Source organism: Corylus avellana, chromosome ca5, assembly GCF_901000735.1.
Source record: "Corylus avellana chromosome ca5, CavTom2PMs-1.0".
Taxonomy (NCBI): domain Eukaryota; kingdom Viridiplantae; phylum Streptophyta; class Magnoliopsida; order Fagales; family Betulaceae; genus Corylus; species Corylus avellana.
The window spans coordinates 31,113,322-31,135,964 of record NC_081545.1 but is presented as its reverse complement, the minus strand read 5'-3'; the positions used below and the strand labels follow the sequence as shown (position 1 = coordinate 31,135,964).

The following is a 22,643-nucleotide window of genomic DNA, read 5'->3' as shown; positions in this document are numbered from 1 at the left end:
TTTTTGGTTTACCCTTAACAGGTTTGGGTCATAAACGGGTCAATTAACCCATTTATGACCCAACTCGTCAATTTCATTTTTTTTTAAAAAAAAAAATCACTTTATAAACTAAACGGGTTAAGCGGGTCGTGTTGGGTGACTCGTAAAATTGTAGTGTCTGGGTTTGGTGGGGTCGGCCCGTTAGCTAAACGGGTCGCCGTTTTGCCACATTTATTTGTTGAGTAATTCTAAATGGCTTACTTGTGTCCTATTAAGAATGATGTGGCTATTAAAATCACTCTTAGATCAAAACTTAATAATGATCAATCACAAGCCCAATAGTGATTTTAATAGCCACATCATAGTATGACACAAATATGTCTCATAGAATTACTCCTATTTGTTAGAGCACTATTTTCAATATTTTATTTTGACTATTTTGGGGTCCCCCACCCCCTCCTTTTGTAGGTTTTTTTTTTTTTTTTTTTAATATTTTTTTAATTTGTTTTAATGCAATTTGCTCATAAAAAAAAAAAAAAGAAGAAAGGAAGAAAGCCCAACCTCCCTTTACATAAACAGTGGCACAGAGTGCAAGTGAAGACCATACAACTCCTAGTATCCGAGGAGAATCTTCAACTTCATTCTCAACTGTCTCAACTGTGTGGTAATTGCATATGGTAATGAAGTTCATAGAAAGAGGAAATGAAGTTCATTTTTGGTAATTGCATATGGTAAGTAAAAGTTCACACACAAAAAGAAATACATTATTTATCATATCATGCATACAAGCTGGATACAGATCAAAAGCCACAAAAAACACTCCACCGCACGCAAGCAAGACTTGTACAAGGAGAAAGTAAGCTGCTTTCCCCCCTGTAGTGGCAAGAGATCACAAAAGGATGCCAAGTCAGGGATTCTCAGAAACCAGGCTGATGTCTCTATGCTTCCCATAGTCAATTTGTAGATTGTTACTCCAATGACAACAACAAGAAACACAACTGCCAGAGAAAATTATATGGCTGATGAAAATCTCAATGAATCCGCAGCCAAAATTTAAAGGAATATCATATTGGTTGGAAAGCATTATGGACTACCAAGAAAATTAAATCATATACAGTAAAGGCAGTACCATATTAAAGCATATCAATGAAGAAAAAAGTACTAACAGGAACCTGTTCCTGCTTTGGCACTAACAGGAACATGAAATTAACTTGGTAAAAGCTCGATTGAACTGTGTAAGATTTAAACCAATCAAGATTTGATGCTGGTATGGTTGAAAGCCATAAACATAAAAATAACATAAACGAAATCTTTAAAGAATTCCAATAGGAAAATGCAACATGAGAGTAACGTTTACATTCAACTGTCATTTAGAGAGACACATAAACGCATGTACCCGTTTGACCGAAGGTCGCCACTAGCCAAATTTTGTGGCGATTCGCTGATTCTATATGGAAGAACCATGCATGTATTAATCCTTTCAAACTCAACATTGAGAATCCAAATTCCCATCACTCAAAGTTACCATTGAGCCTCTTTTAGCCCTCTTCCCATTTTGGGCTCTCCTTTTTGTTGCATTTTGTGAAAGAAATTCCTCTTTATTGTTCAAAGCTCTCTAGAGCGCTTTTGGCCACGTGCAATTTTCTGTTTGGCCTTGGAATTTTGTGGGTCAAAAATGAAAGGAGCATGTTTCAGTAGTATTGTGTTTTTTTCTTGGTCAACTTAAAATATTTTTGATTTGATCAAAAATTTCAATCTATATAAAAAAAAAGAAAAAAAGAAAAAGAAATTATGCTTGTTAAATTCAATCTCAACTCTTTACTATCTATAAGACTTCAATAATTTATTGCCTATATTTTTATTAAAGATTTTTTTTTTCTAATATATTTTTATTAAAGATTATATATAAACGATTATCTATTTCATTGCACTCTTATGTGAATGGATTATAATTTTTTAAACCTACTTTATGGACTCTTATTCAATGAAAATCTAGTGTTAAAGTGTATTAGTTAACACCATTAGGACTCTAGCTACAAATTATTGACTATATAAATATTATCGTAATTTATTCTATTCACTTTCCATTCCAACAACGTAAAGAGATTAAAAAAAAAAAAAAAAAATTACAAAATACAATTTTAATGATGTTATGTGAATATTTTTTAATATATTAAATTTAATAATAGTTTTTGTTTTAATAATAATAATAAAAAAGTAACCCATGAATTCAGAAAAAGGAAAAAAGAGAAAATAAAAATACACTCTGTTATTCAGAAACTCTGCGATTTGCTCTGTAACGATTTTGTACAAGAAAACAAAAGAAAAACCGAAGCAGCAAATCTTACAAACACAAACAAAGATATTATAATCAAAGTTTCCTTTCCCGTTGATCATAGCTGGAGAACAGGAGGTCTAGGGTTTGGTGCTAGATCCTCCTAGACTCTCTGTTCCTTGGTCAAAACCAAAACGAAATGAGTCTAATTCTTGTAATTCCGAGGGTTTCCGACACATTTCCTTAGCCGAGGCAGCTCCTCCATCATTGCGCTCTCACAATCCTTCAGTTAATACTTCGTTCGCACTCTCTCTTCAATTCACAATCGTTTCCCACTCTCTTACAATTTGATTGTGTGTGAAGTGGGTGCAATTGAGTCGGAGCTGAAGAGGAAGGAGAAAATGAAGGCAGGGAGCGCTGCCAAGTTGATAGTTGACGCTCTGCTGCAGCGGTTCCTTCCGCTCGCTCGGAGACGCATCGAAACCGCTCAAGCACAGGTTCAATTCTTGCTTTATGTTTGCCTGTGTATCTATTTGTTTATGTTTTTGCGGAAAAGCCACGGATTTTGGCAGAGAGGGACACCATTTGCACAATTTGGTTGATAGGTAGTTTTTTTTACTGTTGTTTGTGGAATGCCAAATGCTGTGTAGGACAATGTTTGTATATTGGATCACAAGGTTTGTGGTGATTGGAAATGGGAATATGAGGTTCTTACTTTTGTGTGTTGTTATAGAGTTGAAAGAGGGGTTGAAAGTTGCAAAGATCTTGTCTTCTCAAGCGCAATACATTTGGTGTAAAGCTAAAATTTATGCTTGTGTAGATTGGCCTAGGACTTTGTAGTGGTAAGCATAAGTACATATCCCACATGCTATCACGATTTGATGTTTTTGAACTTGGACATTACTTGGAGAGATCATTTGAATATTATGCTCAAACATGGTGAATATATATAAGTCATCCAGTCCAAATATTTGTTTAAGGGATACTATGGACTAGCTTTGGTTTGAGGGTTTTGGATTGATTGTACGAGAGAAGTGGTGGAGTTGGTACCAGCTCAGACTGTCTTTCTGTTTTTCTCATTTGGAGGTCTGAGGATATGCAAGTAATATGAGAGGCAGTCAATGGGTAATTTGTGGGGCCTTCCTCATACTTCTTCATGGTTATATATTTATTTTATGAGATGGTGCTTTGCCTGAACTTTGTTGGACTTCTACCCGGTACTGAACTTGTTCTTATATGAAATATGGCTTCAGTAAGATAGGAGGCAGCGTGAACTGGTTTTGGTCGTTATGCTTGAAATCTGGTATTAGTGACTTGAAGTTTCTGGGTGCTGTCTGAGATTTTGATGGAAGAAGCTTTGGCCTCCTTATGTGTACATGATTTTCCTGGTATAGGAGAGATGCTGGAGTTGTTGTTCTCTGACAATTTTTCAGGGCCCCTCCTTTCAAAACCTTTACTGTACAGAATCTACTGGTGGAGAGGTGTTATAGATGCTTGTTTTATTGGAAGAGGAATTCTTTGATAAAAGTAGATGACAATACTACTCTGAAGATTACTCTTGCCAGCTTTCTGGTTTCCCACTGCTAACTGAGTACCTCTTTTTTTTTTTTTTTTTTCCTTTTTTAAGTCCGCCCAGTGCTTGCTTGAGAAGTAGTTAGCGTCAATGAGATTCTATATGGAAGAAGCGAGATTGATGACTTAGATATACCAATGTTTTTTCTCCCTGAAAAACATATAATCTACAAAACGACTCCACATAAAGTATTCCCCAGGTATTCACAAAGAAATGTGAGATGTTGCTTTGTAATGTATGTTTGTTGGTGGAGATGGTGTTCACTTGAAATCTCTGTAGCCATGGTAACTATTATATTCTTTATATATCAAACCATGCAAAACAACTGGCGGATGCTGTATTTCTAATACAGATTGATATTCATCTAATGTATTTCATAATTCTTGTTACTCTGGCATATCACAGGATGGACAGTACCTCCGACCATCGGATCCTGCCTATGAGCAAGTTCTGGATTCCTTGGCAATGATCGCACGTCATACACCTGTACCTCTTCTAGAAGCTCTTCTCAGATGGAGAGAAAGGTGTACCAAATCCCCATTTTTACCTTTTTGAATCTTTTTTTTCTCTTGCATTTTTGTTTTTCAAAAAAATTAAAGCCATTTTTGTTTTCTTGATTTTTTTTTTTTTTTTTTTTTTTTTTTAACTATAATGTTTAGTCTTGTAGATAAGCTTTTAATTATTTCATGATAATCATGCATATTGGTGTGTTGAATGTGTTCAGATGGTGTAATTTGAGTGTTTTTTTTTTTGGATAAATATATTAAAAAAAATTCTGGATCTGCTATGTAACAGTTACCGGTCTTATTTTGAGTTTTTGATTACTTGGTTTTGATATTTGCGACTTAGTTTTCTAGTTTTTTACATGGTTTCCTTTTTTCTTTTGTGATCCTGCATCACATTGCATATCAGAGCAATATGTCTTGTTTTTACTCATAGCAATTTTGGCCGAAGTAAATTATCAGGTTTTTACTTAAGAATGATACTATCAAAAAAAAACTTAAGAACAATACTATGGGCTGCCAGAATTAAAGGCTTTATTCTTTAAGACTCTCTTTCTTTGGTCTGCTGCCTCAGATTCTAGTATCTCGAACTTTCATGTTTTCTTACATCTCTTCTCCGCTACTAGCTAGGCCTCTTTTTTTGTATACTCTTTGTGTACTTGAGTTGCGCATTTATTTATTTTTAATGAATTTGTGATTACTTATATAAAAAAAGAATGATAATATGGGGAACCATCTAAGGTCCTTTTATCATAAACTGGTGAAAGAGTCTGATTGACTACAATCAGTGCAGAATTGAACCTCCTATTTATTTATTTGTGATGCTATTATAATTCTTGCATGAAACTATGTTTTGATTATAGTCTTTTGTGGGTTTTCTTTTTCATTGCAGTGAGTCCCCAAAAGGAGCAAATGATGCATCTACATTCCAAAGGAAGGTATGTACTGTGATTAGTAGCTTGCTTGTGATTTTTTTTTTGTTTGTTTCCAGTTAACAGACTGAATAATTTTTTGTATGTAATGCATGCTGAGGGTCATGAACCTGTTGCAGTAATTCAATTGATTGCCCTTAATTACTAATTATCACTTAATATGTGTCATTATCAGAGTAGATTTTGAAAAGTCGTTAGTTTATCTATGCCTGTGTACAAAAAGCTGTTTTTCAGCAGCCTAAAAACATTCCAGCCCCTTGGTTGTTATATATATACCACTAGATGTGCGCAATGTATTGTGATCAATATACTTCTTAAACTCCATATTGAAGACGTTTAGAAAATGCAGACCAGGAAAACAGAAAATAATTTTGGTATTTTATAGGTTGGGATGATATAGATGGATTTAGGTGAGGGAGGAGTCCACCACTCCACTCTGCCACCTTGGACAGACTTTGGTTTCAAAGTCCTATCCTATTATTGAAGATAATACAACTTTGTTTCATAGCAAAAAAAAAAAAAAAATCTGAAACTCAAATTTCATTTCTTATCTTTAAAAGCATAAAATTGCACATTTATAGAGTTTTAGAACATTCAAAACTTCTCCTGTAGCCAAAGACAGTAAAGACTTGACCCAACTTCTTGGAAAATTAAGGACTTGACTGATTAAATGATGACCCTTTTGTAACTAAGTGATTGGGGTAAATTTAGAAGAGACATGAAGAAAAGGGTGCTCCAAACACTTTTCTCCTGGAGAGTATTGTGGCATTCATTGCAAGTCTCAACGTTTGCGGAATTCCTAGATTTATGTGCTTCATTTTCAGCTTAAAAACTTGTATATGTGGGCTCTTTTGTATATTTCCTATGTGCATGGGTTGCGCCCCTTGCGCTTTTTATAAATTGATATTACCTATCATGAAGGTGGGAGTTCATACTTTGGAGAATATATATTTATATCTAATATCTTCTTATGTATTTTTCCAATATAAAAGTATATTCTTGTATTCAATTGGGTAGAAAAGCATATTAAATGTCTCATTTGTTGGTGAAACTTAGAATTACTTTTTTCTCCATGGAACCAGGTTGGTTCTTTGACAAATATTTTGGGTTAAATACCTTTCCCCGCTCAAACTACCACTCATTTATAAGTTGTCCCATGAACTACCACCCGTCTCACTCAACCTCCTTGAATTAGCATTTTCTTGCAAAAAACCCTGCCATTAGTCAATCTTGTTAAATTAGACGGAATATACGTTTTTTTTTTTTTTTTTTTTTGATAAATAAATGAAAATTCCTGCAAATAGAAAAATACAAAAATTAAAAACTCACTAAAACAAAAAGAAAAGTTAAGAATTAAAAAAAAGAAAAAGAAAAAGGTGCAGTCGTTGAGCCACCCGTGAATCAACAAAAAAGTGTTTGGGGGTAGTTCGGCCACCCTCGAAACATAGGGGGTAGTTTGGCCATCTCCAGGGTGGCTTCTTTCTTCTTTTTTTATTTTTATTATTATTATTATTATTATTTTATTATTTATTATTTTATTTTAAGGGTATTTATATAAATTTAGTTTCTAAACTTAGGATATTTTCGTCATTTAACCTTTTTTAACGATTTTGACTAATGGAGGGGGGTTCTCTATATATCTGTTATCTTCAAAGTGCATTTGTGGTTATCCAATGGCATCCTTTTTGTTGGGGGAAAGGAAGAGGAAGGTTGGTTGGTTTGTTGGGGTGGGGGTGGGGAGGAGCTAGGCTAGTCAGTTGAGAGAACCCATTTCATTGACTGCAATCATGAGGGAATGGTCTCTCGTATGGGACATTTCCTTTTGGGTGTTTCTTTTTGTGGACATTTGAGATGTTCATGCATGGGGATCTTGTTTTGGAGACAGTATTGAGAGTGGTAAGTTTTGTTCTGAGGGAGCTCAAGCAGCGAGGAAGCAAAATCTTAGCCTATTTCTAGGAGTTGAACATTTGTAACAGTTCAATCGTGTTGTGTTCTTTTTGTTTCCTTTGTTTCTTTCTCAGACATGTCACCCTTCCTTCTTTTAGATGGATAAGCATCTCCCATACCCCATGGGACATGAATCCATGACTTTACCAACCATCCCATTCTAATGGGAGGTGGAGGTTCGATTTGGCCCATAGGCCATTGACAGATATGGACATTTATTTTGGCCCTTTTCTTTGCTATTTGATGTTTATCCGGTGCTGGTGCTTTGTAGCAGTCTTATCACATTTGCGGTTGTAGTATAGGGCACATCTAGTAGTGTTATTGTCTTTGTTATTTGATTCTACAGGGATTAATTTATAGACCAAGGTTTGCTATAAGAGAGTTGGGTGAAAATCATTGTCGTCTTTTGAAGCATCTCTTGTCCCCTGTTGTCCTAGAAGATTATGTGTTATTACTTTTTTTTTCCTTCTTATTTTTGGTTCACAAGATCATCAATTTGCCTTTTTGTCTGCCACTAGTGTACATAGGTTGTGCCCTCTTTGGTGTTTTCAGTATATTTTATTACTTATTAAAAAAAATGATATTTATTTGATTTATCATACCACGGCCTCAGTTCAACTGTGTGGATGTCTTTTTTGCTTGCCAGTTTGATTCTTGTGCACTGCTTGTGCCTAGCTATTAGTCGCTAACAGTTTAGTTATCATTAAAACAAATGGACTGCTTAAGTGAAGTGGTGAGAAAAAACTGATTGAAGGCAATGAGATGGCTTGGATGTACAGTGCCCTAGTACTGATGTTTTAGTTATCATGGAATGTGTATGTTAAGGCATTTCAATTTAATCCTTACTGTACCTATTTTGTCTGAATAGCCTCCCATGGGTTAAATTTGCTATGTAAGAATTCAAGAAGGTGATATTGGTATTTGCAGAAATGAAAATTGCTATAGCTCTTTTGCTTTGTTATACCTAGGTTGAAAAAATAAACATGAATTATCATTTGATTGTGGAAGAACTGTTTCTTTTCAATGCATATTTTTGTAGAGAGAAGTGTGCTTTATTGATCCTAAGTTGAACAATGTGTTTACGTGGGGCTCAGCTTGCAGTGGAGTGCATTTTTTGCTCTGCATGTATTCGATTTGTGGAGTGCTGTCCACAGGAGGGACTTACTGGTTGGTTAATTATTGTGTTATGTTGTTTTTCCATTTGAATTTGTATAACTTGTAGTCACATACCGCGTTGTGCTCCTTGCAGAGAAGCTTTGGTCTGGGCTTGAGAATTTTGTTTTTGACTGGCTAATTAACGCTGACAGGTAAGCTGCTTTAGGTGGGAACTTCTGTGGTGGCTTAATTTTTGTTTTGTGCTTGTATATTGATGATGCTTCAGTTTCTAATAAACTATGGACTTCCTAGTCCCTATTATGCGAACTTGGTTGTTTGATTTATGTCTGCAGTGTCTACTGTACATATGTTGGGCTTTAGCTTTCTTCAGATATCAGTACAAGATTTCTGGTCATTGACACATTCAATTTATATCTTTGCACGTGAAAAAATTGGTGCCTCTATTGGGCATATTGTCATGCAAGTGACGTGTAGTAGATTGGTTTTGCATGTCTTAGTGTAATGGCAAATCAATGGACCATCTGTTGCTCCCATGTTCTGTAGCACAAGAGTTGTGGTTGCTTGTATTCTCTTATTTGTGGTTCAAGTGGGAGGTTATTGACCTATACTGGAGTTGAGGCGGCTAGATTTGGATTGTTGTTACCTTTTGCATCATGTGGACTATTTGGAGTTAGAGGAATAATCTGACTTTCAATGGAGTAGAGATTTCTTATAACAAGCTGCAATAATTATTTTTAAAACTCTTGTATGATTTTATGGATGCTTTTGGTAGCATTTGATTTCTTCTTTTTAAGATTTGATTTATCAATCAAATTTTCGGCTGTAATTTTTATAGAAAAATCTCTTGTACACACCAGTTGTATTTGAGGTTGTTTTTTCTTCATTGTCAGTGAAGTTTCTGATTATCTATCAAAAAATATAATGCTTTTTTTAGGTGGATGCTATGCTACCATTTGTTATATATAGAAATTTTTTTCTTTATATACTTTATCCCCAGAGTCTACTCTGATGCAAGGTCTCTAAGAAATTCAACACTGTATTAGCTTTCTTTCTTGAGGGATTCTTGCATGGGATTTGATGTTTAAGGAGTTAGGGATGGTTTAAAAATAAATAAATAAATAAAAAGGGAATTGATTGGTGCTTTATTCTTTGTTCTAGTTGAGGAATTTTTAGAACAACATCTTAGCCAAAATAATGCCATATAAGGATAGATAGTTTTGGGTTATCATGGGTGATGCCTGGTCGGGTTTTCGAGTTGCTAGCCTGTTGGTGGATACTTCGGGAAGATTGGGGAGTGCTGCACAGTATGGAAGATGGTGCCTACTTGCTTTTTTACGTGTCTTTGGAGAGAAATAATGGAGTTGCCCCGAGGAGGATGTGGAGAGGTCTTTCGAGGCTTTTATCCTATTGTTTCCATACTGCGTATCTTTAATTTGCCAGCGTTTGTTTTTCCGATTTCAGTTAGCCTTTATGATGATTTCCTTGTACATTTTCCCTTTCTAGTTAGGTGATCCTCCTTGTATACTTTCAGTGTACTTAGGGGCGCCTTACGTTTTTAATAAAATCAGCTACTTACTTATCAAAAAAAAAAAAAAAAAAAAGGATAGATAGTTTTCTGTAACACTATTATTGCTCATTGTATTTGTTTATTTTTTTATTTCTTTACTTAAGTACGATCATGCCCATTATCTAGACTGAATCATGGACATTTAGGGACTAGATCTTCTTCTTTTGGTCAGAATGGATTAGTATACTTCAGAACTTGATTAATACACATCATCATATGTCTTGAAAAGTTTATGACGTATGCATATACATGTCTTGTTACAGGGTTGTTAGCCAGGTTGAATATCCCTCATTGGTTGATTTGCGGGGACTCCTTCTGGACCTAGTTGCTCAACTCTTAGGTGCCTTATCTCGCATCAGGTAAGCAAATCAGCATCTATAAAACTCAAAATTCTATTGATTGTTATCTGATTCAAAATTATCTAACCATTATGAAAGTCATTTTGGAGAGATGTAGAGTTAGATTCTCACATAGTTTAAAGTTTTGTTATTTATAAGATATGCAGTTGTTGCTGTGTAGTTGAATAAATCATAAATAGTTTTTGGCAAACTTAGTTTAGTTGTTTCCTAATTATGCATCCTTGGTCAAGTTTGGCATATCATCATCTATGGCCTATGCTGAATTGTTTTTGGGGCAGCTTGAGATGAGATATTTATCTTTTTCCTAACAATAGCGTTTTTTGTTGGTGGATGATCTGAAGTAGCCATCCATAGCTTGTATCTCTGATTCCATCATTATCATCCTTCACAACTTCAATATGTCCAAAATGTCATAGTTGATGCGCATTAATAATTACCCATAAGACTGCACCTACTCCTATATTTACTTTTAAACTCTTGTTGGAGGAACACAACTTTCTTATAATCTACATTTTTTTTTGTTGGGAGGGGGAGGGGGGTGGGGGTGGCGCTACCATGCCATGTACTCTCTATTCAATTTATGACTTATTGACAACATCATTTTCCTTTTGTGCCTTGGCTCTTATCTGCACTAAAGCTGTTGTAGTGCAGTGGTCAGCTTCAATATTTATTGTTCACAAATAAAAAAACGTAATGTCAGTTCAGAACTTCGTCCTGTATTGTTCAATCTGTGTTATTCTGCTCAAACTGTCAAAACAAAGCTTATAAATGATACAGATTATTGATAAGGGTGTATTTCATTAATTGCATTCTTTTACTCTCAGTTCTTCATTGCCTTGTCTGGCGGAATTTGTGTTATGCCGACAGGCAGTACTTAAAATCTTATAAAGTATGAGAGGCAAAAGGTGTATGTAGTACAAGTAAAAAGGTGTATTTTTACTGTCATGCTTCTAACCAAAAAGCATTCTTTGACATGCATATATTAGTTGACTGGATCATGGTAATGAATTATAGTGAGAACATGGTTTGGGAGCTAAAATCACTGTTTAGTTCAGTATCTCTGGAGTCCTGTCATATTTAGAATTTATGGTGCTTTCCTTTTACAGATTTAGTTCTGTGACTGAGCGCTTTTTCATGGAACTCAATACTCGTCGGATTGACACTAGTGTTTCCCGAAGTGAAACACTTAGTATCATAAATGGGATGCGCTATCTAAAGCTTGGGGTATGTTTAAATTGATTGTTCTAGTAAAAAATGGCGTGAAAAAGACAAAGGTTTAACAATAAGGTAATTGCCAGGTTAAGACAGAGGGTGGGCTGAATGCATCAGCCTCCTTTGTGGCAAAAGCAAACCCTCTCAACCGTTCTCCAAGCAAACGAAAAAGTGAGTTTCACCATTCACTCTGCAATATGCTTTCAAACATCCTAGCACCACTTGCAGATGGTGGGAAAAGCCATTGGCCTCCTTCAGGTGTAGAGGCTGCACTTTCCCTGTGGTATGATGCTGTTGCACGAATAAGATTGCATCTCAATCCTTGGATGGAAAAACAGAGCAAACATATCTCTGTAAGTGGATGGTGGATCTCAAGATCATCTACCTACATCTTATCATATTTCAGGTTTCTGGTTGTTTTTTTTATCTGATGGAAATTGTGACGTTCTCAAGTTTCATATTCCACTTGATTTTACCTAATAACTAGTTTGCCGTTAAGTACTACATCTGTGGATAAGTGGGATAGTTTTGGAGAGGGGGATGGGGGCTCACTTACCATGGTACCTGTACAAGTCTAAATCAGGATAATCCTTCCAAAACTGTCTTCTTTATTCTCTCAAAGTTTTACATCCTTGTCTTAATTGGACTTGCCTTGATTTTGCAGATTCCATTATTTTTATTGGTTGCAGACAAACCTTTTTTTCCTTTCGGTTTCTCACATAAATTGGTAGTTTCCTCGTATACTTCCCGTGTACATGGGTGGGGCACTTGACGCTTTTAATAATATTTCAATTAATTATATATAAAAAAAAATGGTAGTTTTGTGTGTAGTAAAGTTGTGTATAGAGTCAGCATTTGATTCTTGGCTTTCCTCTCTAGTAGTTATAGAGTCAGTAAAGTTGTGTATAGAGTCAGCATTTGATTCTTGGTTTTCCTCTCTAGTAGTTATTACCATGACATCTTATAGATTTTGCTGTGATGATATTCTTAAACAAATAGAGACATACTTATCAGATAAAAGAATAAGATACATGAAAATCCAACATCCTCTAGTAAATTTAATGTTTTTATTCTATTGAAATATCTAATGCACCCATAAAACAGTAAACATAGTGGAGAACTGGATTGATCAAATTCCATATTGGTAGCTGGCCCAGAGGAAAAGACATCTGATGATCCTAAACTTGCAATGAAGTTTGAGATTTTCATAATGAGCAACTTGTAAAAATTGCCATGTTTAATGAATGGCCATTGTAATGGATATATGGTGATTGAAGAATAATTCTGCGAAAAGATTAGTACCCTACCTTATCCACTCAAACAATCCCACCAACCCGATTTATCTTGAGCTTGGATAATCACCTCAACCTGAGGTTTGGTTGGACTTTGACAGCCTCTTTATCCCATACGTTTGACTTGTGGTAGCCTTTAAGCTAAAGTGACATGCTTGAGTTGTGGCCTTAAGTCATCATCTTTTTGAGTCCATAAAAATAAGAGAATAAGTGGTATGATGATCAGGTTTACACACACACACACGAGGCATGGATGGTTTGACCTTCTGAAAAGCCATTATTTTTGAGAAATACTATAACCCATTATTTTTACTCATCAATTCCCCCAACTAAATATTTTACTTAGAAGAAAAGCCATTATTTTTCATATTTAATATTAAGACTGTTCAGCAATATCAATTACAAATATGATGAGGAAATCCTTCGCATGCTGTAGTATTATTTGTTCTTGAATTAGAAATTAATTAAACTTTACCAGCGAGAATTATTGATTTTTTAGGGCTATAAATCTTATTAATTTTAAAATGCCGATTAATTATACAATTTGTACTTGTCCAATCACGAGAGTTCATGCATTTCATGTTTCTAGTTTTGTTTGAGTGTGCCTTCCCTTCACTTTTCTTCCCTTCCCTTAGTCATTTAAAAAGAATCTACCCCTAGTCATTTAAAAGTTTTCCTATAGAACGTGCTATTGCTTTGTTTGTAATTCCATATCATCTTTTTTCTTCATTTATTTACCATTAGCTTTTATCATTTGAATTTTGTTTTAAATTAACACATCTCCCCCCCCTCCTCCCTCCCTCCAAACCCCCTTAAAAAAAAAAAAAAAACCTGAATACCTGTAGCCCTTTTGTGTGTTCGTATGTTCTTTTATGCCCAAATTAACAATTCTTTAATGTGTTAGGTTGGTTACCCTTTGGTCACTCTTCTTCTCTGTCTTGGTGATCCTCAAGTATTCCACACCAACTTAAGCCCTCACATGGAGCAACTATACAAGCTTCTTAGAGTAAGCTAAATTAATTACGGGTTTTTATAGGGAACAAGCAAAGAGTGCATTTGGTGAATTGGTTTTTCCTTTCAATGTCCTAATGTAATATCTTATTTAGCCATATCCATATGGTCTTCTATTATGAGTTTTTGGCTATATGACAAAATCTTAATTAATCATGCAGGACAAGAACCATCGCTTCATGGCCTTGGACTGTCTTCATCGAGTTTTGAGGTTTTACTTGTGCGTTCATGCAGCTAACCAGGCACCAAATCGTATATGGGACTACTTAGACAGTGTAACCTCTCAACTTTTGACAGTTCTGAGGAAAGGAATGCTTACTCAGGATGTCCAACATGATAAACTTGTTGAATTCTGTGTGACTATAGCGGAACATAACCTCGATTTTGCCATGAACCATATGATATTAGAATTGCTGAAGCAAGATAGTTCAAGTGAAGCAAAGGTCATTGGTCTCCGTGCTTTGCTTGCCATTGTTATGTCGCCTTCAAGCAAGCATGTTGGCTTGGAAATATTTAAAGGTAGCTTCAGAAATGGTCATATCCCTTGATTATTGATATATTGCTATAATTTGATATCTCAAATTTTGATTTAACTTCATCGAACTTCTTTTGAACAGGTCATGATATTGGCCACTACATTCCAAAAGTAAAGGCTGCAATTGAGTCAATTGTAAGGTCCTGTCATAGAACCTATAGTCAAGCTCTTCTAACTTCTTCAAGGACCACCATAGGTAATTGCTCTATTGTAGAACCAGTGTAATACAAAAATTTTAGTATCTGGTAACATGAAGTGAAAAGGACGAGGAAATGTTGATATATGTAATCTAGTGGTTTATTCTTCGTCCTTGAATTTATCAGTGAAATAATTGTATTTTCATCTTATTTTCTTTTCTTCTCTTTGTTGGATTCATTCCTCATTTGATGGGTATTTCTGTTGCATTAAGACAATCATGATCTTGACTACATTGTCATTGGTGAATGTAATCCATTTTTTATCAGTTGTCAATGAGCCAAGCCTAAGCTCAATATGAGAATTGTAAGCCTTTTGGAAATATGAACCCCAACTGAACTATGTTGGACTCAGTAGTAAGTTTCAAAAGAGCTTCATTACCCCCTTAGAAGCAAAAACATTAATGCAAGAAATTTATTAAGCCATGGCTCAACTTGCTTAAGGCTATAAATTCTTGGTTATCTGTTTACTCTACAGTCCTTTATGCTTAATTGCTTGCTTTTATATCTTCATTGCTGCAGTGACACATCCTAAATGAATTTATTCTTTTCCAGATGCTGTTACCAAGGAAAAGTCTCAAGGACATCTTTTCCGGTCAGTGTTGAAGTGCATACCATATCTGATTGAGGAAGTTGGTCGAAATGATAAAATAACTGAAATAATACCTCAGCATGGCATAAGTATTGATCCTGGTGTTCGTGAGGAAGCAGTACAGGTGCTAAATCGGATTGTAAGATACCTTCCCCACCGTCGCTTTGCAGTTATGAGAGGGATGGCCAACTTCATCCTACGGCTTCCCGATGAATTCCCTCTTCTCATCCAAACGTCATTGGGACGTTTGTTGGAACTAATGCGTTTTTGGAGAGCTTGTCTTGATGATAGACTGGACTATGATTCTCAAGATGTAAAGAGTGTCAGGTATGGAAATCAGGAAGTCAAGAAGTCTAATTTCCACCAATCAGGAGAAGCGATTGAATTTCGTGCATCAGAAATAGATGCAGTTGGTCTTATCTTCCTTAGTTCAACTGATAGCCAGATTAGGCATACAGCACTAGAATTACTGCGCTGTGTTCGTGCTTTAAGGAATGACATTCGAGACCTAACATTACGTGAGCAACCTGATCATATTTTGAAATATGAAGCTGAACCAATATTTGTAATTGACGTCCTGGAAGAACATGGGGTGGGATATACTTTTCTGCTTCCCCCTTTTTTAACTTTTATGTTTTCTTAATATTAATTATTACCATTGGAGGTGCAGCCTGAATGTGAATTTGCTGATTGTATTTCAAACTCAATATTTGGATATTACAGGATGACATTGTTCAGAGCTGCTTTTGGGATTCTGGTCGTCCTTTTGATATGAGACGAGAATCTGATGCAATTCCTCCTGATGTGACACTTCAATCTATAATATTTGACAGCCCTGATAAAAATAGGTGGGCTCGGTGTCTAAGTGAGCTTGTCAAATATGCTGTTGAGCTTTGCCCAAGCTCTGTTCAAGATGCAAAGTAAGTAAATTATTGTCATATTCATGTACACACTTGTATCTGCACAAGACTGACTTTTCTGACTTTTTGCTCCCTTGGCTCGTATTTTGTCCCCAACATTAAAGGTTGCTTCATGACAGAAATTATAATTGACAGCAATATATTTTTTTAATGCAGTAGATAACCATAGTCCATAGAACAGGGTCCTCGTTGAATCTCTAGTATGGGTCCAAAGTAAATCTTTTTATCTGTGGTTTGTTTGTGACATATGGTGAAAATGTCATCATGTGTGTCAAGTGTTAGGTCTCTGTAACTTAAATATGAACATTTTGCAAACACACAGAATATAAGGTAATTTGACATGGAAACTACAAGATCTTGGGAGGACTAATTTGTCCGCAAAACATGGAGTCTGCCCTGCAGATGTTGCTTTTATCACTCTTACTGCCTTTAATCATGTGCTTTCTAGTTTCTACTTATCAAAAACATATTAAATTCCAGGATATTGTCATAATGCAATCTTTATTGGTAGGTTGGAGGTTATGCAACGCCTTGCTCATATCACACCTGTTGAATTGGGTGGAAAGGCTCATCCGTCACAAGATGCAGACAACAAACTCGATCAATGGCTGATGTATGCAATGTTTGTATGTTCATGTACACCAACAAATAGAGACGCTGGTGGCTTAGCAGCAACCAGAGATCTTTGCCATCTTATTTTTCCCTCCTTAAAATCTGGATCTGAGGCGCACATAGTAAGTACAAGTTAAAATCTAAAATATGTATCTCTAGTAGGACATTAGTTGGCCAGCTATTCTCAACTGCATATTTGAACATGGAGCTAAGGAGATGGTATTTCAGATGTTCACGCCTGAGGATTAACCAGATCAGATGTTTATGAAAATCATCCTCTCTTTTTTTTTTTTTTTTTTTTTTCCCTTAAGAAAGCTACTTGATTTGATCAGTGGTGGAGACAAGTGGCAGCACCCTTATAAAGTTTATAAAAGGCATGGAAAAGATGCTTCCAAGGCCCAAAGTCAATTTGATATATGCTAGACAATGTGAAGTCTACTTAAGAGCTTGCATAATTTAATTTAAGCATGCCAACAAATAGAATGTTGGTATGATTTAAGCCTGAAATTGCCTCATTTAGTTAATATATGTTGGCATGTTTGCATATATGTTTATAAAATTTTAAATTTTGTTCTGTCTGCTTAATAATTGAAAAAGGAAAAAAAAAAAAATATATATATATATATATATGCAATTCATTATTTGTTTATTTCCAATGCTTGTAGATTTGTTCCTCTTGGTTAAATTAACTTATACCCTTTCCAATTCAGCATGCAGCCAGCATGGCTCTTGGCCACTCACATCTTGAAGCATGCGAAAATATGTTAGGTGAGCTTGCATCTTTTGTTGATGACGTTTCTTTGGAGACAGAGGGAAAACCAAAATGGAAGGTATGGTTTATTTTTAATGCCTAGAATGTCCTAAATTTCATGACTGTCATGTTAGCTTGATAACAGGGATAGGTAGGTGCCTCCATGAACTACATAATTCTCTACTGGAAAAGTTTTCTGGAAAGATCAAAATAATTTGCAGTACCATGCAAATTGATGTAACAAATGGTTAATTCATGTTGCCAACCCCAAGGAATCACCGTAATCTAATTTGAATACTTGCAATTTTTGAGTCCTATCAAGTATACAAAAGAGGTTAAGAAAAACCTGAATTCGAAATAAATAATATTTTCTAGATCAGTAATCTCCTAATTACTTGAGATGGAGAAATTGCATTTAGACTTCAAGGTCACCAGATACCATACATAAACAGGATATCTGGATGTCAATCACTTGCATGGTTCTATCAACCTGTTTTTATAGCTTATACCAGGTCATCTGTTGTCAAACATTGGATTCCTTTGGTAAATAAAAATTAGATGTCCTTTTGATTGTTCCGATCAGAATAATGCCTATCCCACATATACTGTATGAGTTCTTGGTATTCTACGAAGGGTGGCCAATCCAAGCCAAAGGTGGAAAAGATGTTAACCCGTGCTTTCTTCATTGTTGGCAACAGTTGTTCTGACCTGATTCTTTGAAGAAACTTTCTAACAATTGGAATATCCTTTTTGTTGCACTATTAATTTCTTCATTTCCAAAATTTTGAATTTCTGTCAAGATGACTTCCAATATATATCACTCCTTTGAATGCAGAGTCAAAAGGCACGCCGTGAAGAACTCCGTATCCACATTGGAAATATATATCGGACTGTTGCTGAGAATATCTGGCCTGGCTTGCTGGCAGGCAAGCTACTTTTCCATCGCCATTATCTGAAGTTTATTGAGGAGACAACCAAGCAGATCCTTACAGCACCCAGTGAAAGCTTTCAAGAAATGCAACCTCTCCGTTACGCACTTGCTTCTGTTCTGAGATCACTAGCCCCTGAATTTGTTGACTCAAAATCAGAGAGATTTGATCTAAGAACTAGAAAACGACTATTTGATCTTCTTCTTTCATGGTGTGATGACACAGGCAGTACATGGGGTCAGGATGGTGTTAGCGATTATCGACGTGAAGTAGAACGCTACAAGTCTACTCAACATGCTCGGTCTAAAGATTCTGTGGACAAAATATCATTTGATAAAGAATTGAGCGAACAGGTTGAGGCAATTCAGTGGGCCTCGATGAATGCTATGGCTTCCCTTTTATATGGGCCTTGCTTTGATGACAATGCAAGGAAAATGAGTGGGCGGGTAATTTCTTGGATCAACAGTTTGTTCATTGAGCCTGCGCCTAGGGTTCCATTTGGTTACTCCCCAGCTGATCCAAGAACTCCATCTTATTCCAAATTCGCGGGAGAAAGTGGCCGTGGAGCTGCAGGCCGTGACAGGCATAGGGGTGGCCATCATCGTGTTCTGTTGGCAAAATTGGCTCTAAAGAATCTTCTACTTACGAATCTAGACCTGTTTCCTGCTTGCATAGATCAGGTAATAATGTTTTCCTCCTTTGATTGATGTGCGGCACTTCCCAAGCAGTATACATTTTACTTTCTGATAAATTAGATGAATAACAACCATTATCAACAACGTTATGATCCAAGTACATGGGATGCTTTCTAGTTGCTGTATGAGGGACTAATTAGCTTTATGTTTGTGTTCAGTGCTACTATTCTGATGCTGCTATAGCCGATGGTTACTTCAGTGTGCTGGCTGAGGTCTACATGCGCCAAGAGATACCAAAATGTGAAATCCAAAGACTCTTGAGTTTGATCCTCTACAAGGTGGTGGACCCATCAAGACAAATTCGTGATGATGCCCTTCAGATGCTTGAGACGCTTTCTGTTCGTGAATGGGCTGAGGATGGTATTGAGGGTTCAGGGAGCTATCGAGCTGCTGTTGTTGGTAACCTGCCTGATTCGTATCAACAATTCCAATACAAGCTCTCATGCAAACTTGCCAAAGATCACCCTGAGTTGAGCCAGCTCCTCTGTGAGGAAATCATGCAGAGGCAACTTGATGCTGTTGATATAATTGCACAACATCAGGTCTTGACATGCATGGCTCCATGGATTGAGAACTTAAATTTCTGGAAACTTAAGGACTCAGGTTGGAGCGAAAGATTATTAAAAAGCCTTTACTATGTGACTTGGCGACATGGAGACCAGTTCCCAGATGAAATTGAGAAATTATGGAGCACAATTGCTAGCAAACCTAGGAATATTAGCCCTGTCTTGGATTTCTTGATCACGAAAGGGATTGAAGATTGTGATTCAAATGCATCTGCTGAAATAAGTGGTGCATTTGCTACATATTTCTCAGTTGCTAAGCGTGTAAGTCTGTACTTAGCACGAATATGTCCTCAGCGCACAATTGATCACCTGGTATTCCAATTGGCTCAGCGTATGCTGGAAGATAGCATTGAGCCTGTCGGGTTAGGTCCAAATAAAGGTGATGCAAATGGAAATTTTGTGTTGGAATTCTCCCAGGGGCCTGCAGTGGCCCAAATTGCATCTGTTGCGGACAACCAACCACACATGTCGCCATTACTTGTCCGAGGCTCCCTTGACGGTCCACTTAGGAATGCTAGTGGGAGCCTCAGCTGGCGAACAGCAGGTGTGACAGGACGAAGTGTCTCAGGCCCATTAAGTCCAATGCCTCCTGAGTTGAATATTATTCCTATGAATGCGAGCCGCTCAGGACAGCTCCTTCCTGCTTTGGTAAACATGTCGGGGCCTTTGATGGGGGTGAGAAGTTCGACAGGAAGTTTGCGGAGCCGCCATGTTTCTAGAGACAGTGGAGACTACCTCATTGATACACCAAACTCTGGTGAAGATGGGTTGCATTCTGGGGTTCCTATGCATGGCGTTAGTGCTAAAGAACTTCAGTCAGCCTTGCAGGGTCATCAGCAGCATTCACTGACTCATGCAGATATAGCATTGATTCTACTTGCAGAAATTGCATACGAGAATGATGAAGATTTCCGTGAGCACTTGCCTCTGCTTTTTCATGTCACATTTGTTTCAATGGATAGTTCGGAAGACATTGTACTAGAGCACTGCCAGCATTTGCTTGTTAATCTGTTATACTCGCTAGCAGGCCGGCACTTGGAACTGTATGAGGTAGAAAACAGTGATGGAGAGAACAAGCAGCAGGTTGTGAGCCTTATCAAGTATGTCCAGTCAAAGCGAGGAAGCATGATGTGGGAGAATGAGGATCCCACGGTAGTGAGGACTGAGCTACCCAGTGCAGCGCTTCTGTCTGCATTAGTTCAGAGCATGGTGGATGCTATCTTCTTCCAAGGAGATCTCCGTGAGACCTGGGGGGCTGAGTCACTCAAATGGGCTATGGAGTGCACGTCAAGACATCTTGCCTGTCGCTCACACCAGATCTATCGTGCTTTACGGCCTAGTGTCACTAGTGATACATGCGTATTACTCCTCCGTTGTCTTCATAGATGCCTAGGAAATCCAGTACCTCCGGTTTTGGGATTTATTATGGAAATTTTGTTGACATTGCAAGTGATGGTGGAAAACATGGAGCCAGAAAAGGTGATACTCTACCCCCAACTCTTTTGGGGGTGTGTAGCTATGATGCACACAGATTTTGTCCATGTCTACTGCCAGGTACTTGAGCTCTTCTCACGCGTGATTGACCGTTTATCATTCCGGGACAGAACAACAGAAAATGTGCTTCTTTCAAGCATGCCTAGAGATGAGCTTGATACAAATGGTGATATAGGTGACTTCCAGCGGATGGAATCTAGGAGTGGCTATGACCTGCCACCGTCCAGTGGGAATCTGCCAACATTTGAAGGGGTGCAGCCTCTCGTGCTTAAAGGACTCATGTTGACTGTTAGTCATGGTGTTTCTATTGAGGTTCTCTCACGTATTACAGTTCACTCTTGTGATTCTATATTTGGGGATCCAGAAACGAGACTCTTGATGCACATCATAGGCTTGCTTCCTTGGCTCTGCTTGCAGCTTAGCAAGGATTCAGTTATGGGGCCTGCTTCACCACTTCAACAACAGTACCAAAAGGCCTGCTCTGTTGCAGCCAACATCTCCATTTGGTGTCGAGCAAAATCACTGGATGAATTAGCTACTGTGTTTATGGCCTACTCCCATGGTGAGATTAAAAGCGTTGATAACCTTCTTGCTTGTGTCTCACCATTGTTGTGCAATGAGTGGTTCCCCAAGCACTCAGCTTTGGCTTTTGGGCACTTGTTACGGCTACTAGAGAAAGGGCCAATCGAGTATCAGAGAGTGATACTGCTGATGCTTAAGGCCTTGCTCCAGCTCACTCCCATGGATGCTGCACAAAGTCCACACATGTATGCCGTTGTGTCCCAGTTGGTGGAGAGCACTTTGTGTTGGGAGGCACTGAGTGTGTTGGAAGCCCTTTTGCAGAGTTGTAGTTCATTGACAGGTTCTCACCCACAAGAGCCTGGGTCATTTGAGAATGGGCTTAGTGTGCCTGATGAGAAGATGCTTGCTTCTCAGAGCTCATTCAAGGCTCGCAGTGGGCCCCTACAATATGTTGGTTCAGCATTCATGGCAGGTCCGACACCTGCACATGGGGGCTCAACGGAATCGGAAATGTCACCTAGAGAGGTGGCTCTGCAAAACACACGTCTGATTCTTGGGCGGGTGCTCGACAGCTGTGCTCTAGTGAGGAGAAGAGATTATAGAAAGCTGGTGCCTTTTGTAACTACTATAGGGAACCCGTAATTTGTAGAGGCCTGTTTCTTGCATTGTGTCTTTGGTGGAGCAAAGGGGAAAGTTTTAGGGTGATGAAATTGTATATAGTCATCAAGATGGTGGTTTTGTAGTTAGGCTTGTAATATGTTCCTTTAGTTCCAGTATTTGTAGATTGCTTACAGTAGTCGCTGCTTGTATCTCTTATCTGATTTTGTAGTTGCAACTGCTCCCTCTCAATACGAGTTCTCATTCATGCTACAACACCTTGCTCCCTATCCATCTCTCGCTCTTTATTTCTTTTCTCGCTATTTTTATGTTGCAGAATCATGTCTAGCGAAATGATTTGTAGCTCTGTTTCTGCATAAACCACTTGCAGCACCAGTTTCATCTTGTTTGTGGTGAGATGACTAGTAACACCGTTTTTCGCTAAAACAACTTGTGGCATCCCGTTTTAG

At 37.4% G+C, this 22,643-nt stretch overlaps 1 protein-coding gene across 2 annotated transcripts; it reads left to right on the top strand.

The window, feature by feature from the left end:
• Positions 1–2,279: 2,279 nt before the first annotated feature.
• LOC132180628 (uncharacterized) lies at positions 2,280–22,449 on the top strand. 2 transcript variants are annotated; one of them, XM_059593518.1, is made up of 18 exons: positions 2,280–2,542; positions 2,618–2,751; positions 4,233–4,351; positions 5,223–5,268; positions 8,304–8,376; positions 8,459–8,516; positions 10,156–10,251; positions 11,358–11,475; positions 11,550–11,816; positions 13,660–13,761; positions 13,928–14,285; positions 14,384–14,497; positions 15,051–15,679; positions 15,811–16,007; positions 16,519–16,741; positions 17,330–17,449; positions 18,206–18,979; positions 19,153–22,449. In XM_059593518.1, coding segments are annotated over exons 1-18 (6,495 nt in total). In that variant the 5' UTR covers positions 2,280–2,541; the 3' UTR covers positions 22,219–22,449. The 2 variants fall into 2 exon arrangements, with proteins under 2 accessions (XP_059449501.1, XP_059449502.1); XM_059593519.1 differs by lacking the exons at positions 2,280–2,542; positions 2,618–2,751; positions 4,233–4,351 and having other exon boundaries at positions 5,249–5,268; positions 8,249–8,376.
• The last annotated feature ends 194 nt before the right edge of the window (positions 22,450–22,643 follow it).

Excerpts from the sequence above, each read along its gene's own strand:
- LOC132180628 (XM_059593518.1), top strand. Across the intron at positions 13,762-13,927 it reads AACTATACAAGCTTCTTAGA|GACAAGAACCATCGCTTCAT; the intron begins GTAAGCTAAATT and ends TTAATCATGCAG. Across the intron at positions 16,008-16,518 it reads AGCTCTGTTCAAGATGCAAA|GTTGGAGGTTATGCAACGCC; the intron begins GTAAGTAAATTA and ends CTTTATTGGTAG.